This window comes from Cuculus canorus, chromosome 2, assembly GCF_017976375.1.
Source record: "Cuculus canorus isolate bCucCan1 chromosome 2, bCucCan1.pri, whole genome shotgun sequence".
Classification (NCBI taxonomy): Eukaryota; Metazoa; Chordata; class Aves; order Cuculiformes; family Cuculidae; genus Cuculus; species Cuculus canorus.
The window spans coordinates 138,310,338-138,334,831 of NC_071402.1; the positions used below are offsets into that span (position 1 = coordinate 138,310,338).

The 24,494-nt window shown below is 41.0% G+C and overlaps 1 protein-coding gene across 1 annotated transcript in view; it reads right to left on the reverse strand.

The window, feature by feature from the left end:
- Window positions 1–20,148: 20,148 nt before the first annotated feature.
- ITGA8 (integrin subunit alpha 8) overlaps window positions 20,149–24,494 on the reverse strand; it is a 108,609-nt gene continuing 104,263 nt past the window's right edge. The window contains exon 30 of the mRNA XM_054059621.1: window positions 20,149–24,300. Within this exon, the coding sequence (XP_053915596.1) occupies window positions 24,214–24,300 (87 nt within the window). The 3' untranslated portion in view covers window positions 20,149–24,213. The remainder of the gene's footprint in view (window positions 24,301–24,494) is intronic.

Consider the following 24,494-nt stretch of genomic DNA (forward strand, 5'->3'; position numbering starts at 1 on the left):
CAAAAAAATGCCTGTAGATGATATTTGTTTTTTCTACACTTCCTTGGGCAAACAAAAATAAAGGGCAGAGGGAAATTATGGTCTTTTTTAAGCTATAGCCCCTAGTCACTAGGGATCAGATACTGTTTTAATCAGTTAATCTACTGGGAAGGGGAGCAGAACAATTTAGCCTCAAACTCCTAGAGGAGGTTGTAGAGTAGACAGGAAATCTGCACTGTAAATGGGAATCTGCTGTGAGCTGGTTGAAATGCTAAAGTTCTGGTCTGTTCTGGGGAAAAAAATCAGCCATCTGAATTTGCTTTCATCTCCAGTTGGAACGAAAAGTCAAAATTCATACTCCCTCCTTATACAAAGTATTCCCTGAAGTTGAATTCTCAGAATACCAAAGTGGACTTATCAGAACATTTCATTTGAGTGAAGTCAGAGCATTTTGTCTTGATAAAGTCAAAGGACTTTGTTTCAGCTTTTGATTTGGAAGCTGTTTGACACCAAAACTGATGGAAGCCTGTTCTCTGGAGAACGTGTTTCTTCCCAAAAAAATCTCATGGATTGTTTTGTTAAGCAAGCTAGACCAGAAGTAGTTCATTGGAATCTAACTCTGCAATGATGGCTAATTTCATAGCAATTCAAAAGCCACTGAAACACTCAAGTAAGGGGTAGTATTAAGCATGGCAGCAGCTTGAAAATCCTAAGTATCTGCAAGGATGCTGGAATGCATCTTTGCTCTGAATTATAACAAAAAATATAATCTTAGATACTGGGAACAGAGGTAGAGGAGTACAGCTCCTCCCACCTTACGTGCATTGGGCACTATGCACAGCCTGCCCAGTCTTCATTAGCTAAAGAAAGCGGTATATTAAGAACATCTTGACCAAACAAAAACAAATGGCCTCAATATATTCGAATTTTCTTATGTCCTCAGGAATTGAAAACACTGTAAAAGCACTGCAAAATAGTGAGTGTTTCTCACCTTTTGCCCATTGAGATGATTCAAATTCGTGTTTTTATCTTGGCTGTTTGAATAGCCAACTTACATAAGTGAGAAAATTACTTTCCTTTACTGTGGTTTCTCCTGCTTTGAGAACTGGGCTCCTCAGAAGATTACCTTGGCGATCAATTACAACCTGATGATTGTACATGGGAGTACCAATGGCATGTTTTAATATATATATTTTTATGCTACAATTTAATTTCTATGATTTTTGGTAACATTTGCAATAAGTATAATTAAGAAGACAAGGTCAAAAATAAGGGTTGTTACTAACTGGGCAACTAATTCAACGAATTGTTAGCTTTTAGTTGTAACTGGCAGTTGTTTTAGTGCTATAAGCTTCCTTTAGAAAATGTCAGGATAGTGTTGCCAAGCAGCCAATGACAGGCTGTGGGGTGAAAATAATAGTGTTACAAGAAATAATGATGGAAGTCTTAAAAGTAGATTAAATTTTCATCAGTGGGAGCAAGGAAAGAAAGACTAAGAGAAAGCATTTTTGCTGAGCTCATGGGAATTATAAAGGAAGCAAGCTCAGGAACCTGCAAGCAAGGAAGAGCAGGATTTGGACTAAGAACAAGTGAAAACAGGCATATTATCTTGGCCCAAGAAGTCCATCACTGCTGGCTGTCATGGAAATAAAATCAGATGCAGATCCGAATATTCAATAATCATTAAAGAGATGATTTAAAAAAAAAAAGTTGTGTGACTAAATGCAAGAGAGATTTCACAGGTGAGGGGGTAAGGGAGAGGGGAACTCTTTGCCACATCTGACAAAAAGCAAAGTGCACAGAACAAGTGAAAATTAAGAGATGGGGACAATAGTAATTAATTGCACTTGAGCTCTTAATGGAAACAGATTAATTTCAGGTTCTACAAGAGAGAGGCATGAAATGTGTACTCTATTATCTGATCAGATATGGAGGAAGAGGGCAGTTATTTTAAAGGAGATTCATATGGTTGATAAGGAGGAAGGAAATAAGGACAAGTTCAAATTAAGACATGGGAAACTAGGGAGGAACGAAACAACAAACACTGTCAAGAAGATGGACTAGATGACCTTGCAGGTCTTCTCTGTCTCATGCTTCTTTGACTCTTTAAGAAAATAGGAGGGTCTCCGTAGAGGACAGTTAGGATATCATGTTAATGACCAACTTCAGCAGACTTGTTCAGCTACAGAGTCCACTTTTCTGCAACTTCTCTGTAATTTTAGAAAAATGAAGTTACTACAATGAAGCTCTGAGTTTCGTTAAATGATATCTTTAAAATACTGACAATGAGTAGAGTTGCAGCTTTTTTTCTTTTTACAATCCAAGTGAGGTGGTGTCTGAGTTGTGAATTATTTTGGTGTTTTTCCAGGTGCTTTGTACTCTGCTGAGAATAACCAGGATATTCGGCTGTGCTGATCTGCAGTCACTTCACACAGAAGCCACCCTGTTCACATTCTGGCATGCACCCAGTCTGCATTTGTGAGTCACGCTCTAGTAGTCTGCTGTAGCCTTGTACTCAGACACATCATTGCATGCCATTTCAAAGAATCATAAAATGATTTGGGTCAGAGGGAACAATTAGCATCAGCCAGAGCATTAGGTGATTTCATCTCATGGACCTTTTCTCCCTCCATTTAGAGGGGAGATAGGCTGTTACAAATAGATAGATCGAGTCAAAGGATTTCAATAGCGCGTATAGCCCAATGGAAAGAGCAGCTTCCAGACTGTGAAATTCACCGAAGTGTAGAAGTATGCAAAGCAAACACTGGTTTTCTAGGGCTATGTATTCAGAAAGCCATGCTCTTAGTGATATAAGGTCAGTGCTAGCACCAAGATATCTTGCACAGTGAAAGCATATCTATGACATCAGTTGACATCAGCACTGCTGTGTGTTCTTAATGACAATGGCACCCATAGCTACTGAAACCATTCACAGGAATTTTCTCTAGTTCTACTAGCATCAATATCATCATTGGATAATCAAGTACCATAGGTGCCTTTTAAAGAAGGAAATCCAGGGAGTGGTTGACCACTGAAGACCAACACATCTGTAGTGGCAGTTTCCCACAGGAGCACGTCCCTATTTTGGTTTAAAGAGCAGACCCTGATGATTTGGAAGTTGTTTTTTCTGAAGCCTTTGTAGAAGGAGGTTCTTCACTAACATACTCCAGACTATGTTTGCTAATCCTGAGAAAACTGAGCTTTCACTAATATTAGTGGCTACTTTGTCGTGCATGGACCTGCTGCTCAGTGTTTGTAAACCCGCTGCTCGGTGTTTGTAAACTTCTCAATCAGTTCCTCCCACGTCTCTAAAAGGTATAGAGTTGCTACAGCTCCCCCAGGGCAGTGGTGCAGTTGACAACCAGCTCTTCCAGTCTGTCCCTTGCTTCAACAAATCTTAGTAGCAAACTAAATGGAAATGCCAGGATCATCTATCAGAGAATTTGTGAAAAGTGTGGAGGCTCAGGCTAATAAGATTATCTGTTGCAGACAGTTTGTCCAGCTTTAGCTTTATAAACAGTATGTACTCTGCTTCCTACCTCTGCATGAGGGTGTGGGAGACAGTGTGTACAAACACAAGTGGAAAAGACCCTAATACGTACTGTCTCTTAATTAAGTATGTCCCAGAAAGGAAAAGAATAAACATTAGCAAACAATTCTGACTTACCCCTAACCTTTGCAATGAAATCATCCTATAATTTATGGTTTGATTTTTTAAAATGACTTCTTATTGGACGAACAAGCTCATGTGTGCATAAGAGTTCATCAGTCAAGAACATATATATACAAACCCTAAAGACTAGGAAGACTAGGCTCTTTTTCTCTTTTTTACCACAAGAAAAGGAGAGAGTCATGAGGAATGTCTGGAGTAGGAGTTGGAATCCAGACAAAAGTTGAAAAAAACCTACCCTTTTTGTGTTTTATGGCACTCCACTCTCTTTTCTAAGAGTTTTCTTTGTGTCAGTATTCAGCAGATTTAAGGTGAGATAAAGCAGATAAAGTGTCCATTCTTTTCCCACTCTTTTTTTTTTTTTTTTTTTTGCTTTATTTTCCCCTATAGCATCTGGAATCTAAAAACCAAAAAAACCCTTATGATTTATCTGCCCTAATTGTCTCACAGTGGGGTTTTAGAGAAGAGATCATTAGCACACCCAGACATAACGCAGATGTTCCAGTGATGACATGCCAGGAGAAGGAGTGTATTTCTCTTTTGCCTCCTCCCTCTTTCTTATTCCTTATCTAATCTCATTTCCCTCAACACATTTGTCATTTATATCGGTGCGATGTTTGGAGAGAAGGGGAAAGAGTTGCTCTTGCAGCATGTCAGGCCTGTGCTGCCAGTGGCAGCAAGCACCGCTGGGCTGGTGTTTCAGCTGCCAGGGCAGGGAGGTCTCCGAGGTGGGGTGTCCCATGCAGCCCTGAGCACTGTAAAGCCAGATTGTTTACTGCGAGGTGTCCGCTACTGCACATGAACATGGCATATTAACACACAGACTAGTGTATGTCAGGGGATTAATAGGATTAGCAGGGATTTGTAGGACTGCCTTGGATATGCTGGCAGCCAAGCAGCTGTGGTTGTGTCTCACACCTGAGAAAACCATCCCACCAACCTCAACTGAGTGAACTGCTATCCTGGCCTCACACCCTAGTGATGAGGCCCTTTCCGCAAGGCTATTCACTTGCAGGTCACCTGGGTGAAAAAAGCTCACAACAATTCAGCTTCTGCAGAATGCTTATTTAAGTAAAGTATTATTTGTGAAGATTTTCCTTAAAAAAATAAATGCCCTCTGGCTTGAGGAAATGAAAAAATGCTTTAAATTTTGTTCTCAATCCAAAATCAATCGGAATGACTGGACAAGGGAGTAAAGAAGGGACGAAACAATAGCTTCATAGAATCATAGAGTCATAGAATAGTTTGGGTTGGAAGGGACCTTAAAGATCATCTAGTTCCAACCTACCTGCCATGGACAGGGATATGTCCCACTAAGTCAGGCTTCAATTTATGAAGAAGCACTTTTCCCTTCAGGTGCCTGGCAGTCTGTGTTGGGAGCACAGAACCCAGGGTGCCTCTGAGTCTGAAAAGGTGAAGAGTAAAAATTGTGATTATATCTAGAATTTTAAAAGATTTTCTTTAAGGAAAAATCCTAAGGAACAGAAGAGACAAGAAAGTTCCCGGATAGCTATCCTGATAAGAAACATTTCCCAAAGAAAAACCAGTGGCAGCCCTTCCAAATCAGTATCCTTAGGGCACGGTTATGTATAAAATCCTTTTCCCCTCAAACCTATGCTGCATGCAAGACTCATTTTATTCTTGTTGTGGTAAATAATTCCATTTCTGCTTTCCATTTTAGAAATAAAGGCCAAACTGTTTAGGCACAATGGCACTAATTTTAAGTTTCAGTATGTCTGCACACATAGTTATAAGTCTTAGCACGCTTACAATTGAAATGTCATCCGGAGGCATCATATCTCCTGCTATATTTTGTGTGTTTCTAACGTGAGGAAACAGAGATGGGGTAAGCTAGAATGGTCATCAACTTCCAGGTTCCAATTTCTCTTTCCTTGTTCATTAAGCAAGCTGTGAAAGATTTTGAGAAGTGCTGAAGAGCTCACAGCTGCTGCTTTCGCACTTCAGCCAAGACACCCACAAAGACTCAGCCTCCCTCATTCTTACCACACCCCATCGCTCCCCATATGGAAACAAGAAGTGAAGGTTTGGTAGCAGCTCTGACTTTGTGATGGCAAATTTGGACTTCAGTGCTCTTCAGTCTTTTATAGCTAAGCTAATTATTAAAATTAGTGCCTCCAAACAGGAATTATTTTCTACAATTGACTAACAAGTCCAGAATTTTTTTGCCAGTGAAGATGTGTTGATGGGAAATCTGTCTTTGTCTACCTGTATCTTAAAATGAGACTATAAATTTATTTGGTAAAAGCTGCTGTGCTGATGGAAGTCAGACTTTGTTAAAATATTTGGTATTGTAAGACACTTCAGTTGCAAAGTAGCTTCAGTCAGAATCAGCATGGCCCACACTTGAGTGGATTACCAACTAAATAGACAACGCGTGTCAAAATAGAATTTGGAAGTAAGAGAACATTGGCAGTGGAGTGTTGTCACTGAGAAGGTGTTTTTCTGGCTTGAATCCAGTCATTTAATGCACATTATTTAATGTTTTTATCAATAATCACAAAGGAAGCATAAGCATTACTATACTATTAACACATAAAAAAATTGATGGGGCATACTGATAACAAACTCTTCATCCAATGCAGAAGTGTAAGAACATGAAGTAACCATGTGACAAGTTAAACAAATTTAGACTGCAAATGAAACACATAGACTTTCAACAGCGAGGACACCTAAATAGCTGGCAAATCATGTAATCAGAATATCTGTCAGATTAATTTAACATAGTGTGTATTTAATTCTCACATAACTGGACGTTTAGGAGATGAGGAGAAGCACTGAAGCACACAGAATGGCAAAATATGAGGCACACTATAGTCTAGTTTCACGATGATGGACTGTCAGGCCAGTGCTTTGATAGCCATCGTGTTGGGCCTAGGATTTGTTTCAAGAGTGAGCAAGGAGGTCTCCATGTCTCTGTCCTAGGTTTTCCACCATGTTTAAGTGCAATTGCTCCTCCACATCCATTCTGGTGACACATATAACTACCAGAAATAGTTACTGGAGATGATGCAGAAACAAGTCAAGCACACATGGGAACGTTTGAAAAGCCAGTTGTTAGATGCACTGCAGATGTTGCTCATTTGGAATACTAGTAGCTGTTTGGCTCACAATTATTTCCAAAAATACATTGAACACTGACGTGAATAGCACATTATTTCTTTAATCAATACTTACACTTTGGAATGGTTTTGTTCTATGTTAGACAATTTAGAAAGGAAAGAAAAAGTGACTGCAAATAAGTGATTGTTGGAATATCTCAGACAAAAGTGAGGAAACACAACGGGGAAGGGTATTTTCTACTCTCCACTGAAAGGCATTTTAAAAAGCAAATAGAGTTCAACATTTCTTTATGGAACCTTGTCCTGAGTCTGGTAGCTTGCAGGAAAAGCAAAACAAGAGCAATATGCAGGACATTGTATATTACAAATACTTTGGGCATTACGAATGGGGAAAAAATGTCTACATCTGTCACTGTAGATGTTATTTATTTCCTTATAGATTGTTTTTTTTCTCTTCTCTGACTTTAATTATTTCAAAATTAGTTTGTTTATAAAGCAGCAAAATTATAAACGGAGTGTAAAAAATTCAGACGTAATGGTTTTACAGATACCACATTAATTTAAAATAACTTTGTGACTTTTGCTTAAATAAATAAATATTAAGGGCTTTATACATTGACCCTGTTTTTCAGAAACTGGGTTGGTTTTAAGTGTCTAAGTTACCGCACAAGTTTCTTCTTTTTAAAGAGGGATTCAAAAATAAAACCAGATGCAGATAAACACTTGCATTTCAGGATCAGAAATCAAGCTTTTGTTTAAAAACTATTTAGTGGCAAACTACATCAGCCTGAGAGGTGAGTAGTTTTGAACTGCATATCATTTACCTTCATGAAACAATCAAACAAACCCCAACCCTTGAGAACTGTGATCAGATTGATATCCTCGACATGGAAGAGATGCAGGCTGGATCCTCTGTATGCATATTTTCCCAGCCTTCACATCACTAATTTACACCAAAGAAAGTATTTTCCTTTTCTGTCTCTTCATCTCATATACTTCTCAAAATTCTTAGTTCAGCCTGAAGGTGGAAGATAACATCCTCCATCATAGTATCTGTTAGAGGTGAACAATGCTGTGAGGCTGTAGCAGTCTTGGTACTGCAGATCTCCAAGTCACCATCTACACAAAGAGTCCTCTTCTCTGCCAAACACCCCCAATGCCAGCTGGCTTCAATGAGGTCTCCAAGCACTCACTTGTCAGAAATAACAGAAAGTATCAGAATTAGCCAATTATAAAATTCACTGCTACAGTTATGGTTGCAGCTTCTTATAATTATCTTCAAGACAGGTAAAGATTCTGATGCTGAGATGTTCCTGATGATGTGTGTGAGGCTGAGGGGGCAGCACTGGTATAAACCACCACTCCTTCTTGCGCTAGGGATGCTCTTGCAGTCCCTCACTGGAATTTGCAATGGGACTGTGCTACGTGAACCTCAGCCGCGTCTATCTGTGCTTCCCAAAAAGAGGAGACAAATGGCTGCACAGAAGAAACTTCCGCATTACAGACATTCCAGTTGTTCCTTTGAGCCACAGCCATAACTCTCTCCAGATGTAACCCTTCACTTCTCCCTCTTTACAAGTTTATTTTTCTTGTAAGGAAGAAAAACATGGAAAGGATTTTTGGTGGGTGTAAACCAAACTGAGAAGTACTGAATGTAAAGAATGAAGAAGGCTTTGTATAACATCCGACTACAGCGAGTGAGCTGAGTCACACACACAAAGCCATGGAAATGCTATACCCCAGTGCCTCTGTCTGGGTGAAATACATCTTCTTGAAGAGTATGTGTGTGCTGGTGCAGACACAGGAAGGGAAATCTTTGACTGAATTTATGTCTTGAGAAAGGAGCTCTGTGGCCTCTGTAGCTCCTGCTGCAAACTCTAGGTCAGATCAAAGTCTGAAGGTACTGTTCACATCCTGCCTGGGAGGTTTTGATCACAGTAAACATGTACGTACAAGGCTGTGGCAGCTCCACAGCTCTTATGCTTCTCCATAGATGCTCTCTGGAGCAGTAAGAAAGTATATATTTAAAGCACTGTATTGTGAGCATTCTCCTGGTGGGAGTATGCATTTTGCATCTCAGTTTAATTTTGGGGCACAGGCATATGTTGTTCCAGTCTGTGTATGAAGAACAAGACTTCTCATTTTTCATGGCTGTAGGGCCGCTCCAGCTAAACCTCTGCCTAGACTCAACTGAACCACCTTTAGTTCCCCAGCCTGGGAGCCCTGTCTGACACTGTAACTAAAGGCAATGGTGAGGGGACCACAATCTGGGTGCTCTTTGACCCTGTGGTGAGTAACAGCATTGCAATAAAAGCTGAAGTGCTGATTAAAGTACTGTCAAAATCAACCAAAATCACCAGCCTCTGCTCTTATCCTGGAGGGGCTGTGGATGGACCTGCTCAACAACTCTCACAGCTGTGCCAGAGAACCAATGGAGCAGAGAGAGGAGTTGCAAGAAGGAAGCATAGTCCCCAGAACAACTTTGGATTTTTTGAGGATTAGTTTACCGGATGGAGAAAACACAGCAGTAGTCTTGAAATATTCATATAGTGTTTTACCACTCTGTTGTTCTGACTCTGCTGATGTATCGTTGTGCTGTGTGCCCCCATTAATCAAAGAAAAAAACATGGGTTTATTTTCTCCAAACACAGGGGTAAAGCAGCTTGTCAAGGGACTTCAAGGAAGATATTTAGCTTCTGAGTAAAGCTACAGGTAAGTAGATGAGCCTATCATATTTGTGTTAGATTCGTACAAAAATAATTGCTATTTCTGTCATTGTAAACTGTGATTCTTATTTTGCGTTAAAATTTTATATGACTACACTCATGTAGCATACAATTTTAAAGCATGAAATTCACTCTACATTATTTATGTTAGTGGTTTTGTTTTCATTGTTCATTCTTCTTTATATTACACTTTCAAATTAAAGAGGGAAAAAAACCAAATTCAAGCAATTTTTGTATGAGTTCAAAAGAGGATGTAAAGGAGCACAAGCTACTAGCAATATAAACCAAGCATTTGGCTGGGGGACTGGCAATGAGCATACAGCTTGACATTGGTTCCAAAAGTTTTGTTACAGAAACAAGAGCCTTAAAGATAAGGAGGGTCAAGGATATCCCTCTGCAATAGATGACAGCCAATTAAGGGCCATTATTGAAATGGATTCACACAAAACACCTCAAGAGGTTTCAGAAGAATTAAACGTTGACCATTCAACAGTTGTTTGACATTTGTACCAAACTGGAAAGTCAAAAAATCTCGACAAATGGGTGCTGTACAAGCTGAACAAAAATAAAAAATCGCCTTTACAATGTCTCCTCTGCTCTTCTTTTGCACAACAAAACCAATCCATTTCTTGATTGCATTGTCACATATGACAAAAAATGGACTCTATACAACAACCAGCAGCATTTTGCACAGCGGCTGGACTGAGATGATGCTTCAAAACGCCCTCAAATCAAAGCTGCTTCAAAAAAAATATTTTAGTCCCTGTTTGCTGGTCAGCAAGTGGAATTGTCCACTACAATTTCTTGAATCCTGGTGAAACCATCACAGCAGAGAAATATTAGAAGAAATCTACAAAATGCATGAAGAACTGCAATACATTCAATATTGGTCAATCAAAAAGAACTGATTTTTCTCCTTGAGAACACCCAACCATATGTCCTGCAACTCACTCTGCAGAAGCTTCTGCAGAAACCCCATGAACTGGGCTATGAAACTGTAGGTCACTCAGGTTACTCATCAGATCTCTCTCCCTTTGATTACCACATATTCAAGTATCTAGACAACTTCCTGCAAAAGAAGTTTTTCCACAACCAAGCAGCAGCTCAAAATGCCTTTGAAGAATTCATAGGTTGCATGACTCCAGAATTCTATGCTACCAGGATAAATAGACTTATTTCTAGCAAATATGTAGATTCTAATGGTTTTATTTCAATTAGTAAATTTTATTCTAAGCTGAGACATACTGCTTTAAAGTTGATGGTTTAAAATGGCAATTTGTTTTGCACCAGCCTAATAAATTTAAAAATAAACTCCTTTAAAATTAAATAGCTGAACCAAGTCTTTTTTGCTGCCATCAACACTGGGCATCTCCTGGAAGTCACCAAATATGGCATCATACCATTAACACCTTCTTCACTCAGAAGCCCTCCTGAGGCTGTCCATTTGCAGTGTGGGCCTGATGAACAGAGCTGTTCTCTGCCCTTGGGCTGCTGCTTAGTCACTCTTTTGGCAAAATGAGCCCTGAAAGGAAACTTTAGAAGATGAGGACACATAAAGTTTAATTCTCTTGTCCAGGAATAGTCACCATTAAAACAGTAGCCTAAGAATGGAAAACATGAGGGGGCTGGAGAACAAGTCTTACGAGGAGCGGCTGAGAGAGCTGGGGTTGTTTAGCCTGGAGAAGAGGAGGCTGAGGGGAGACCTTATTACTCTCTACAACTACCTGAAAGGAGGTCGTGGAGAGGAGGGAGCTGGCCTCTTCTCCCAAGTGACAGGGGACAGGACTAGAGGGAATGGCCTGAAGCTCCATCAGGGGAGGTTGGATATCAGAAAAAAATTCTTCACAGTAAGAGTCATTGGGTACTGGAACAGGCTGCCCAGGGAGGTGGTCGAGTCGCCTTCCCTGGAGGTGTTTAAGGAACGGGTGGATGAAGTACTTAGGGACATGGTTTAGGGAGTGTTAGGAATGGTTGGACTCGATGATCCAATGGGTCCTTTCCAACCTTGTGTGTGTGTGATTCTGTGATTAAAACCTTTGCTCATTGGTGACACCAAGCTTCATTTTTGAGAAGGCCTAGGAACAGAAGCAAGGACGTGGGAGAAAATGAAGACCTTCTACTGAGGTGTTATGGGCACTTGAATTGCTGCTGCAAAACCCCTCAGTGTGGAGCGTGCTGGTTTGGTAGGTGTGAGATACAGCAGTTTTCTGCCAAGGGCAATCTGAACTATTGATTCAATAATTCACATTTGAAAGCAAAATCTGCACGCTGCAATAGGCAGGGATTATTCCATATTTTGTGTCAACACACAGATATCCTACAGAGTATTGTTTTTCTTCCTTCCCCGCCTCCCTTTCTCTTTTTCTTTGGTCTGGTTTATGTTTAAAGTCTTATTAAAAACATGTGGAAGTATCACAAACAGGAATTTGGCTGCCAAAGGTTAGGTCCCTAAAATCATGTGTGGGTATCTAGAGTGACAGATTTTTAGAGATGGGAGGGCTCAGAGTGTGTCAAGCATTGAATTAGGTGCTCACATACAACTACATGTGCTTGTTTTGAGCAATTGACCTGGAAAAAAATTTGGCCAGTACATTCAGGCAAGAAACATGAAAATGGTGAACTTCTGAGCATCTGACAAGTTAAAGGTTTAAATGATTAGCAGAACATGGCAAGGCTGTAAACTTTCCAAGATATTCACTGTGATTCTCAAACAAAATAGTTGGAATTCCAGGCTTCTTCAAGTTCATTTGTTATTGGCAAGGGACCACTTTTAGACTGACTGTTAGAAAACCTAAGGCTGATTTAAGAGAAATTTAGGAGCCTTAGTTCAACAGAACAATTTGTACATAGTTGGAGCTGCTAGCTGGTGGAGTATCCAACCTTAACAGTGCTTCTTCTACTGCAGGTTTCTCTAGATGACCACGTTTTACTGTGCTTATTCAGAATCAGTGTCAGCCTGAGCACTTAATTGCCAGAGTTTTTGCAACTGGTGCAGAATAACTTGAAATTGGTGGGAGGCCTGAAGACACTGAGCCTGCTCGGACTGTGCTGAGCACTGACAGGCTCAAGAAAGGACCAAATAAGTATGGGGCACTGCATGTGTAACAGTTTTTTGGTTACTGCACTCAACAAGAAAGCAGAAAAAGTGGATGTTAGAATTCATTCAACCTGCCAGGATCATTTATTTCTCAGGAGAAGAATGTAACTGGGTGATGTCTGGGAAGAGACACATGCTTCAACCCTACCACAGCATCAGTGCCACTAATGCACAAAGGTATGCTGGACACCAGGACCCACAGGAGAGTGAACATCCTTCTGGCATTCTTGGATTGGGGAAAAGTCCATGCTTTGTGCCTGCTTGTGTGTTTTGCAATATAAAAGATGCAAAATACTTCTATAAGCACAGATCATAACTTTCCAGTTCCAGAAGATCAGTGCGTTGAGTTTGTGGGGCAAGGTTTTGGTAGTGGGGCAGAGGGCTACAGAGGTGGCTTCTGGGAGAAACTGCTAGAAGCCGAGCTGGCTGACACAGACATAGACTTGCTGCTGGCCAAGGCCAATCCAATCAGTGATGATGGTGACACCTCTGTGATACCATACTCAAGAAGGGGGTAAAAAACAGTGAGAGGGCAGCAGTGGAGAGAGGTGGGGAGTTTGTGCTGGGCAGCCAGGGCTCACTGGACCACTCAGGCTAGTCTGGTCCAGTGTGGTGGTGGAGAAAGAAGCGACATGTGGGAGAAACAGCCCTGCAGACACCATATGTGGGAGAAACAACTATGAAGACATGAGATATGAGGAATACTAAGGTCACTGAAGAAGGAGGGGGAGGAGGTGTTCCAGATGCTCAAGCAGAGACACCCACCCCTACAGCCCATAACGAAACCGTGACTGAGCAGGTTGTCCCCCTGTAGCCCATGAGGCATCCCAATGGACATCCTCCTGCAGCCCATGGAGGACCCCATGCTGGAGCAGATAGAGGTCTCTGAAAGAGCTTGTGACCCCATTGGGAACCTGCACTGGAACAGTTCTTGGGGAACTGCAGCCTGTGGGAAGGGACTCACACTGGACAAGTCCATAGGGGACTGTATCTCACGGGAGGGACTCTGTGCTGGAGCAGGGGAAGAGGGTGAGGACTCTTTCCTTTGAGAAGGAAGGAGCTGTAGAGACAACATGTAATGAACAAAATCCCTATTCCCCATCCTCCTGCACTGCTGGTGGAGGAGGAGGCAGAGAAAATTAGGAGTAAAGGTCAAGACCATGATGAAGGGGATGGTGGGGGGAAGTTGTTCTTTTTAGGACTTGTTTCTATTTCTCAGTGTCTTGCTCTGATTTGATTGGTAATAAATTGGATTGACTTTCCCCCAAGTGCAGTCTGTTTTGCCCACAATGCTATCTGGTGAATGATCCCTCTCTGTCTTTATCTTGACCCATGAGTTTTGCCTTTGTTTCTTTTGATTCTTCTCTCCAACAGGATTCAGAAAGGGGAGAGGTGAGCGAGCGGCTATGTGGTTCTTTGTTGCCCACTGAGACTAGCAGCTGTGTGCCTCTTTGTTGCCACCTGGCACTCCAAACTGTGACAGTCTGATCAGCGGACTGCAGCCAGATCCTCCTATTCCCTCTCGCTGCAGCTGTGTGGTTCTGCTGCACTGTGGGCTGCTGTGAACTGCAGCACAGCTGAGGGCAGAGCAGGCAACACAGGGCTGAGAGGAGCTCCCAGGCACAGCCTCTGGCCACTTGCCTCCACCACCTTGCACACAGGTGCTCTTCTAAGGCAAGGCCCATCCCAGTGTCATCCAGTGTCTCAACCCTCAGCAAGGAAAGAAAAAAAGCCCAAGTTGGCGCCTGCTGTTTCCTCCTTGACGCCAGACTTGAGTGTTGCCAGATGGGCTCAAGGGAGTTGCTGGAGAGCAAACTCACTGCCACTTCCACTGGTGCTATGAGGCATTGGAGTAACTAAGAGAGATGCTGTGCATTGCCCTGATGGGCCAAATGACTGCTGTTTAGGTAATAAGATGCCCAGTTCAGGCACCCAGAATAGGAAGTCTGCTTATGGCCCCAGTGTGCTATGACCATTGCATATTATGCTGTTCATAATTGTGTCATTGTTTCTGTATACTTCCTGTTTTGTTATATCCATCTGCTGCTCCATATTTTATATTTGAAGTGCAGGTTTTCTGTGCCACAAATTTGCTTTGTGCTCAGCTCATACTACAGGCATGCCAACTCTCACATTCTGCACTTCCCCACAGCCACTAGTGGAAACACTTAACAGTTAAATGAAACAGTTGAAACAACAGATAGCTCAGAAAAATGCTTCATTTCCACTTTGAGCACCAACACTTCAGCTGTTTGCCTGCTGGTGCCGTCTGTCTATGGCAGCAAAAAATCGGGACCTGGAGGGCAAATGAAGAGATTGATTCTCCTATCAGTCTTTTTCAGCTATAGACATTATTGTTGGTACACTGAGAAGAAAAGACAGTTTTTACAAAAGCACTGGATGTCATCTTCACATCTGCGACACAAGCCAGCCAAATGAGGAAATACAATGGTAACACATAGGCTCCACGGCCACTCTCTTCTACTTGTGGTTGGGCTCACAGCAGCTTTGGATGCCAATATAAAGTGGTCCAGCTAGGTTTAACCAAAGGCTATGCCTGGGCCTAGGTTTTCAAGTGTTTGTTACAGTGTTTCTGACTGCTCAGCTTCAGGCAGGTCTGATTTTTCAGGAGGCACACAAGGATTCAATGCCTCAGTCACTTCACCTTCAACCACTACTTATTTGAGTCAATATCCCAGCCTGCATGTTGCTTAGGGACACATATTTTCCCCCTTCAAAATCCTCTTCAATGATCTCATTCATGGTTGTTTGTGTATCTGTACTCCCATTCTGGGCTGCACATCTCTTCAGTTACAGAGACAAAAAAGGCAATACTCTGCTGTGCAGCAGAGCACAGGCATGACACTACATTTCTAACTCATTGCTAAAAAGGTCCAGAGTAATTTGTTGAAAAACTCTAGAAATTACATGCAATTCCTAGATAATTCTGTGTTCAAGAGGAAAGCAAGTGTCATCCCTTTAGTATCCATGGGTCCAAAGTCAGAAAGAAAAGTATTTAATTACTAGTTCTTCCCTCCTGAATTGTTCTACAGAACAGCTTGGAAAATTATTATTTGTATGACATTTCAGTAGGTTTATATGTCACTGGATTGATGATAATGGAAGAAATGGACTTTTTCAGTAGGCTTGATATGAATTAATAGCTTAAATCAGAGTACCCACAAGTAATTTCCTCATCAGTTTGTTTTTACTTTACTTCACCAGTTACAACTGGTGTCCCTAATAAATCAGGAATAAGCATCTAAAAAATAACACCGTATGGTTTCATGGATCTGTGGGGAAAGAAAGAGAGGTGTCACATTCTTTTCCAATATAGGCTCTTGAACTTGCAGTAACTGCTTCCAGGAGGCTGATGTTATTTAGCATTGATACAGCATTGTAATTCTGCCTAGAGGTAGGAGAGACCTGTTTCCTGCCAGAAGACTTTTTTATCTGCAGGATGTATCCAACTGTGTACTTCAGTGACCACACTGCAGATGAGGATGCAAAGCCCTAAATTAAATGAAATTTGTGGCCAAGCCAACAAACAGACAACATTTGCCCAAATTCAGCCCTGCACCAAAGTACAAGGACATCCTTTCACTGTCATGTTGCCAATGTACACTGGCAACAGCAGCTGCCCCAGAGGAAGCTGTAGAGCCTGGTGGTGATCAGCTGTTAATAAAGCTCCAGGGTACATATTTCATGGGCAGCTTTGGAGACTGGGGCTGCTTCAGCAGCCAAGAGGAACAGGCAGAGCTCAGCTAGGGAAAGATCACCCGGAGAAGTTGTTTTGTGGGGCGTTCTGCAAGGAACGGGACAGGATGTTGTTCTGAGACATGGAAGATGAGCTCAGAAAGGAAAAAAGAGGGGCAAGAGATGTTAAATGAAATGACAAGAGAAGACCAGAGGGATGATTTAGCATATGTATATGTGAAACAGCGAGATATGAGTGATTTGGGGGATGCCATCTCCAATACGCACTTGCGTATCTGAGATAACATGGCCATTGCAAACTATTCCTCATGTAACCACTCAGCAGCTCTCACTGGAGAGGAGATGGGGTGTAGCCAAGAGGGGAAATCAACCTTTGGGAGAATGCTGGTGCCCAGCTGGGACCTCATCACATCACAGGGCCAGAGAACAACTGGTGAACAGGAGTTGGTAAAGAGCTGGGGAGCTGCTGCTCCTGCAGCGTGGGGAGGCCTGAGGGATTTATAGGTGGAAGAACAGGGAGATGCTGCGAGATGGCTGGGAAGGTCAGTGCCAGTGAGGGCACATGGACCAAGACAGAGGAAGAGAGTTCAGGGAGGAAACACGGAGCAAGAGCCACAGTCCTCCAGCAGCCACAGAAGCCCTCCTCCATGCCAGGTCTGAGGCAATGCCATACACTGGAGATAATCTGCATTATTCTGGGCAACCTGTCTCCTTGGTGGTGCTCATACACTTCACTCACACCTCCCATTCTCCTGCAGACCTGCTTATGAGGTCCCTCTGAGGGGCTAATTGAGAGGAATGGTAGCTAAAACTCACCAGCTCTTTCCGAGTGTGCTTGAAAAAGGCAACTAATGTTTTTTTCCTGCACTTAATTTCCACTCTCCAGAAAAAGCATTTTTGAGATAATAAGACCAGCTAGACCCAAACATGATCTGCATAAGATCAGAATTTACTTGACATACCAACCGCGATGATGATGCTGAAGAGTCAACAACATGTTTTTGCAAGAAGATTCGTGCTTAAAGACATCACAGTGAGCTAATGTATTGAAAACCTACTGGCTTCACACAGATGTTGTTTGCTTAAAATGGCTGGAGGGTCAAGTTCAGGCTTACTTTGTTCTACTAAACTACAGAACAAAGACCTGGCTGGCTGCTTAGTGAAATAATCTGTAATAGATAGCATAGGACTGACCTTTTGTGTCTATATGGGCATTAGAAAAGTAGAGTGAAGACTAAACACCCCAAAATCGAGGTGATATTCTCATCAATCATATGGGAATTACTGAGAAGTTGCAGACACATTATTGAGACAGGAGATACCTTCAGCTTTTTAAACACGAAGCAGATGGAAATGAGAAGGCATGGATTCTCTGTGAGCCAAACCATTTGAGTGTGGAGGAGCCAATGGAGCAGATAATATTAAACAAGCAGCACCCAACAGAATGGAGCTGGATGATTCAGAAATCCTTGAGGCAAAGGGAATATGTCTGAAGGACTGAACTATTGTAGTGTCAGGATTTTCCTCTCTTGTGAGGGTAACTTGTGGAGCACAGAGCATTCGCAGTAAACCACAGCTGCAGTTGGGGCAGAACGTAGTCCTTCTCCCTCACCTTGTGTTCCTGCCTCATCTATTGGTTAGTAAGTATCTTATTACATTAAACATCAACATCACTGTTACTAATGTCCAATGTCCAAGTGCTTCATTAATACCATAATATATTAAACGTAGAATTAAAGAAACTGTAAACTTTAAAAATATCAAGCAAAACATTCATGACAGAAAACTTCAATAGGATCAATCATCTTCATTACATCAACTAACTTTTCAATTCCATTGCTGATTTCATTGTGCCTCCTCCATCTGTTAGCAAAGAATTACTTCAGTTCAACTACTTAAAACTGAATATAAGGGTCAAAGCTATCTACTCGTATAAAGGAGCTTCTAAATGTATGTGACAACAGTAGATAAATAAAAAAAATAAATTAAAAATTCCACTGAAATCTCACTTTACACCTCAGGTCTTCTGGGTAATCCAGGCATAGACAGACAGTTTCCACAAAAGAGTTTTTATTGGTTTGAAAAAAATGTTTTTCTATTAGCTTTGGATAGCACAGTCTGTACTACTCCAATGAAAGTTGTAGTACAGCCTCAGCAAATACTGAAACAGTCATTTTGAAATAGCAATGAAACCAGAAGCACTTAGCAGACACTGGAACAAATTCAAGCCTCACATCTTTGCCACCTCCTTCCTTCTCTCAAAGTCAATGAAGTGAATACAGTCCTTCATTAAAGAATGAGAGGGATTCACAGATAATTCAATAGTCCTGTCACAGCTGCAGAGATATTTTTTCCTTCCGTTATCTAGTTACTAGGGAAATGGTCTTCCTTAAACTTTGCATGAGCAATGAATCAGCTGGTTGTTGTGGGAAAAAAAAAAATTAAATCACTGTAGTAGATCATTAGTCTCATTATCTCCTGGGGTCACAACTTCTCATCTGCCATAGCGGAACCTTATTTCCAATCCATCCATCTTACTAATCAACCTTCTTGTTGTTCCTAAGCTACTCCTCAGAGTAGCTTAGGAACATAAATCTATGTGTTTAAAGGTTTGATTTCTTCTCTAGAGCCTCCTAGTCCTTCCCTCTAAGTCACTTATCATTAACATAGCATCCTGCAGCCTCCTCAAATGCTTAAATCCCTTAAGCCCAGCCACCTTGTGTTTATTCTTGTACCCATTATGGTTCAAGCGCAGGGCTTCTGTGGTGTCATGTTCTCCTCTATAGAAACAAAACTTTCCTAATTTCAGGCACTGAGAAAATTCAGTCTTTGTCCTTCTCCACAGATAAAGTTATTTCTGGTGTACTGAGTCAAATTGTAAATGTGCCATCTTACTGCTTAGTTTGATGGCACCATTTAGGCGCGCTCTGACTGTTCTAACATACAGGGCATATGGCAGGGGATGATAGACTGTTGGATCTTTAAAAATAAAATCTTCTGGTTTTCACATTAGTTGGCATCAGAGTGTTTGTTATAACAAAGCCATAACACCCTTGGAAGTCTCAGCAGACACCCAAGATATCTCCTGATTCCTCTTTTGTTCCTATAATTCAAAAAGATAAGTCCAGATATAAGCCTGGGTCTCCTGTGTGGCTTCACTGTTAGTTGAAATGTACTTGCTTTTTTGGCTTTTACTATGCTGACCTAACTTCCCCTAAACGCTATTAAAATATTAAAAGCAAGCAAATAAAAAAATCAGTAAGGGTATTAGAAGACCCAAGGGCTATCATATATACTTCAAAACATAAAATTTCTACAAAGGATATGATATTAATGGAAACCTTTTTTGCAACTTCAGACATTAGTTTCTGGTGCTGCTGCTTTAGTGCGAAAAATGGGCAGATTGCTTTTGGTGTTAACATTTGTGACCAGAAGAGCATCAGAAGACACACGTTATTTATGTTTTTACCACATACCTGATTTGGTTGCCTTTTATTTGTCTTGTGTAGGTATAAACTCAGCTCTCTCCTTGCAATCTTTGCTGTGAGGATTCCTTGGTATTCGGTTTTCACAGTGATGATAAAAGAGGGCACATCTTGGCCCTCCTTGGCAGGAGAAATGGGGAATCTAAGGTTGATGTTTTGTTAACACGACTCCGAATACAAGTTTGGGTAAACTGCTGAAAAGAAAGCTATCCCCTGCAATGCACTGACCATTTCACACAGCATCCTGAATCCTTCTCTGCTGCTATCATCCTAAACTTGCTTCTGGGAAAGCAATACTGACTGACGCAGTCCAGTTTTGGAAAGAGTTGCTGAAGTCTACTTTGCAAACTGTTACTGAAGGAAAGAACAATACACAACCGAATGAAATGTGGTGCATCAGTTAAGTAGAGCAACATGATGAAAACAAATGAAAACATCTGAAAAGTGAGTCGAACAATTACTTCCATTCTTCTTTTCTAAAAATCACTGCCTACAGTGGGGTAGCATCTTGAATAGCTAAGTGCCCCTCAAATACAACATACAGGCAAAACAAGAACAGTCCTTCAATATTAAAAGCATTCCTGCTGTGTCACATCATGGCGCCTACATAAGCTAAATTCGAGACGTTTTATTGTCAAAGAGAAACTACCATTACACTACATTTTAATATGGATCTTTGCCAACAATCACAAATAAAACACTCACTCATAAACAATTCCTAAAGGCAGTGTGTCAGATGGTATTTAATTAAAAAAATTTGCTACGATGTAGTGGAATACCATAGGCCATGGCCCGTTGGGACTTTCTTTTCCTTGCATATTTCTAGGTGTTCTGTCAGTTCCCAAAAGGCTTTTCTGGTAATGTACGCTGTGCCTGCCAGTAGATCCTTCTTTCTAATGGATGAAAAAATCACAGCTAAAAGGTAGAGAAAATCAGTGCCATTTTCAAGACACGTCTAACATGGAAAAACTGCAAAAGCTGTCTGGGGAAAAAAGTTGCAGAATACATTAAAACTTGTAAATGAGTTACAGAATGGTGACAAAAAATAATTCTTATTAACAGCCTGGTGGTTAATGAAAAGTGTATTTGCTAAATACCTTTAAAGATTAAATCCATAGGAAACAACATATTCAAAAGTACTGCTCCCTATTATGTAAATTCTGAGATTTTCATAAAACAGAAAGTGTTGTTTGACACTTGATACTCTTACAAAGTCTGCTACATGGATGAGAAAAACTGGACAGCCTTTCTCAAACTCAGCAAGAGGCATGTGAAATAGAAGATGGATGTCTGTTTACTAGATCTCTGTGGTGGTCATAGCAATAACAGTTTTAAAAGGCTTTAATTTATAAAGTAGCCTCCTGCTTTTTCTGCTCTCTGGACTGCTCCTGTATTCTCAGCAATTAGCAGCTCACTGCATATATTTGGAAGTGTAAGGCTGAATTACTTTTACAGAAAGCTGCATTTAGTAACTCATTACAAGGCTGACACCACGGAAACAAAAGTTCAGTCATGTAGGGATGTAGCGGAGGTTATTGTACAGCACATTACTAATATGCTGGGAGGAAAGATTGTGTCAACTGCCTGCTAGTGTCCACATCCAGGATGCAATGTCCCCAGGAGATAAACACTCTTGGCAAGCACTGAAACCCAGAAATCTCCCTTGCAAAGCTGTCTGCAATTTGCAGCCAAGGCTATCCACAAATGCTGGGACCCACGACTACAGTCCTTGACAGCACACGGCTCCAGACATTTCCATGGGGGAAGTTTAATCTACAAAGATGTAGAAATACAAAACAAAGTATTGCTCAAAGTAACTGTTTGTCAGATCATGTGCCTCTAATTTGGTTTCCAGTGACATTACACAGCTGCAGCCAATGGATCCCAGCCAGGTCCAGCAGTCACTGAGGTTCTTTTTGGTTTAAATTTAGTATCTGAACTGAATGTTTTGCCTATCATTAAAATGGAGAGTAATTGCACAAAAGTGAACCGTAGATGTTACAACTGCAAAGAACTTATTAAGTCACCTAGTCTCATCCTCAGAGCAATGCAGGATTGAAAACAGATTGCAATAAATACTGAACGGAGCTGTGTTGTTTTCAGTTTTTTTTTTCCTATTCTTTTTTTCCTCTTTATTGTATTCATTAATCAGTATATTCAAAAGTTTAAAAACAACCACAAATGCCAGTGTAAACATGCTTCAGGTATATAAGTAATATAAAATATTGCACATACAAAAATCCTATGTTCAGTATCTCCTTATGGTGTGATTTTATCAGAGTTGTGCAGATGATGTGACTATAATGAGCTAGCTGCCCTTATTTCAGAAGCTGCTACATGCAACAATTCAGTATTTACAAAAGCTAGAGGCACGCTCTCATTTTCACAGGAAGATGATTTTTACCTGCACTGTACGGGATAAGGAGTTGTGCAAATATGAGAAAGGCTTGCTTCGTGGTGGTATTTATCAGCTGATATCTACAAAGCTCCAGCTCAAACCCATTTGGGGGAAGGGGTCTGTTAATGGTTTTCTGGGGGACCGAGAAGTGGTCAGACCTCCCCATCCTCAGAAAACAGAGATGAAGCACCTCCATTTTCCAAGGCATCTGTCTCCTCCTCTCATTAAGTCTCCTAGGCACACTTCATCTGATAAGATAAAGACTCCATGAAGGTCTTCTTGCAAATTTGCCTTAGATATGAAGATGGAAGACACTTGCTCAGGTTTCCTGGCTCCTGCTTGGATTTTGCAGGTCAGTTGGTGTGCAAGAAACGGTGAAACTGTAAAATCTCCTGTCCTGTGGCTAGCCCTGTCCCGAAGTCTTACAAAGCAGAAGGGCAGTTATCTAAAAGGAGCCAAGAAGTGGCAGAATGGAAGAGACCATTTACCAATTAGGAAGGTGAGATGGCTTGGAAAGAAGAGGAGCTCAGGAGAAGGGAAGTATGAAGTATGTTTCAGAAAATGAACAATCCCTCCTGCAGTTTACACATATTGTGTAATTTCATACTTGCAGGCAGCACTGGAAGACTCAAGCTTTCAGGCACAGATTTGCACAGACCAGAGCGTAGACCCCGTGCTGGATAAGAACCATTTGCTGACAGAAGGGCATGAATGAACCCTCTCTTCAGAATCCCCAACCCAGGAAAAAAAAATCCTAAATGTATATTTTCACTTTTACCTCAGTATATCTTTCCTTCTTTTTGTTCATGCTTGGATGGCTGGCATCATATTTTTCTGCATATAAACAAATTCTGCCCACCTTCCCTGCAAGACTTTGCTTAAGAAATAATTATATTCAGCCCCAAACTTTGCTAAAATAAACACTTTAAATATGCTGCCAGCTTGTAGACTGTAAAGTAAAAAAAAGGCAAACATTTCTTTGGGTCAACAGTGTTAGGGTCTATGACACAAATTAAACAGAAGATACAATGGAAGTGGCCATTCAATTTTAAAAGGCCATTTCAATAAAGTAACAGGGCAGTGACAAACAAAACTTACTCTAGCTCAAAACCCCCAAGCCTTCTAAATATCACCAGTGTGGCTGTGATAATTTATATCAGTGTTTCACAAATAACTGTATCCTGTGTCAGTTGTGCAGGGGTCAGCCATCAGCAATGCAAGAAGAGGGTAACTCATCTCCTGTTCTATGCTGTGCATGGATTTAGCTCTGTGGGTGCTACACTGCCAGCTCTGGTTGAAGATACAACAGGTACTTGTTTGTTACATGTCTCATCTTGTAAAATGTTGCATAAATTTTCTGCTTTGCAAAACACCTTGTGGCCAAGAAAGATATGTTCTGCGTGTACAATAGGTTTACTTTTCTATTTACATGCAAGGTAAGTACATGATTTCTATTTTTTTACTTTTTTTCTCTCAAAATCTAAGTTGTTGATTATATCAGATACTTATCCTGAAAAGCTGGAAAAATAAATAATTGTGCCCCATATATAAAGTTCTTTACAGACTACCTTTGCTTTTCAGAAGTACTTCCATAGTACTGATATATTGCTTGTCTCCCTGAGCCATAATTTCACAAAAGTTCTTATTCTTAGGGAGGTGGCAAAGGTATTCTGCATGATACAGTAGCTTTCAGAAGTTTTGTCCTAGTCCATCTTCTAGATGTATAGTAACGCAGGCATTCTCTTCTTGGGAAATTTGAGCTTGTTTTGGAAGTGTCTCAGTACACCACACATGTTCAAAAGCATCTGCTGAAATGTAGACTGACTGGAATATGGGATAAACACTCTGTTCGGTGGTATGTTTGTAAGGCAGTGATGAAGCTGCTTTCTTTGGCAAGGATGGCCATCATGTGGCATGTTCTCAGAACATTGCATAGATCAGATTGTGACACCATATCACTTGTAGGTACAAAGAAAGACAGATGGAAGGAATCCTTCTTTCGATCCTCATCGTGTTTCTGGTCTCAGGCAGGTTTCTGACTTAAACTGTCACTCTCTTCCTCTATGCATCAGTAGTCTTGTTATTTGTTAGTTGTTCCCTGTCAGCCATGTCATCCTGGGGAGGTCTGGCCCTGTCAAAGAAGCCACACTGCAGGAAACAATCAACAGAAACAAAGGAAAAATGGTAAGACAACCACAAAAGAACTCAGCTGCAGCGTGATTCTTCATTCAGTCAACCTGAAAGTTCAGATACAATCTATGGCAGGCTGTGAAGCTTTTTTATTTCTGTTCAAATCATTCCCTATGAAAAATGAAAGTTTTAAGTGCAAGGCATTGACTTGC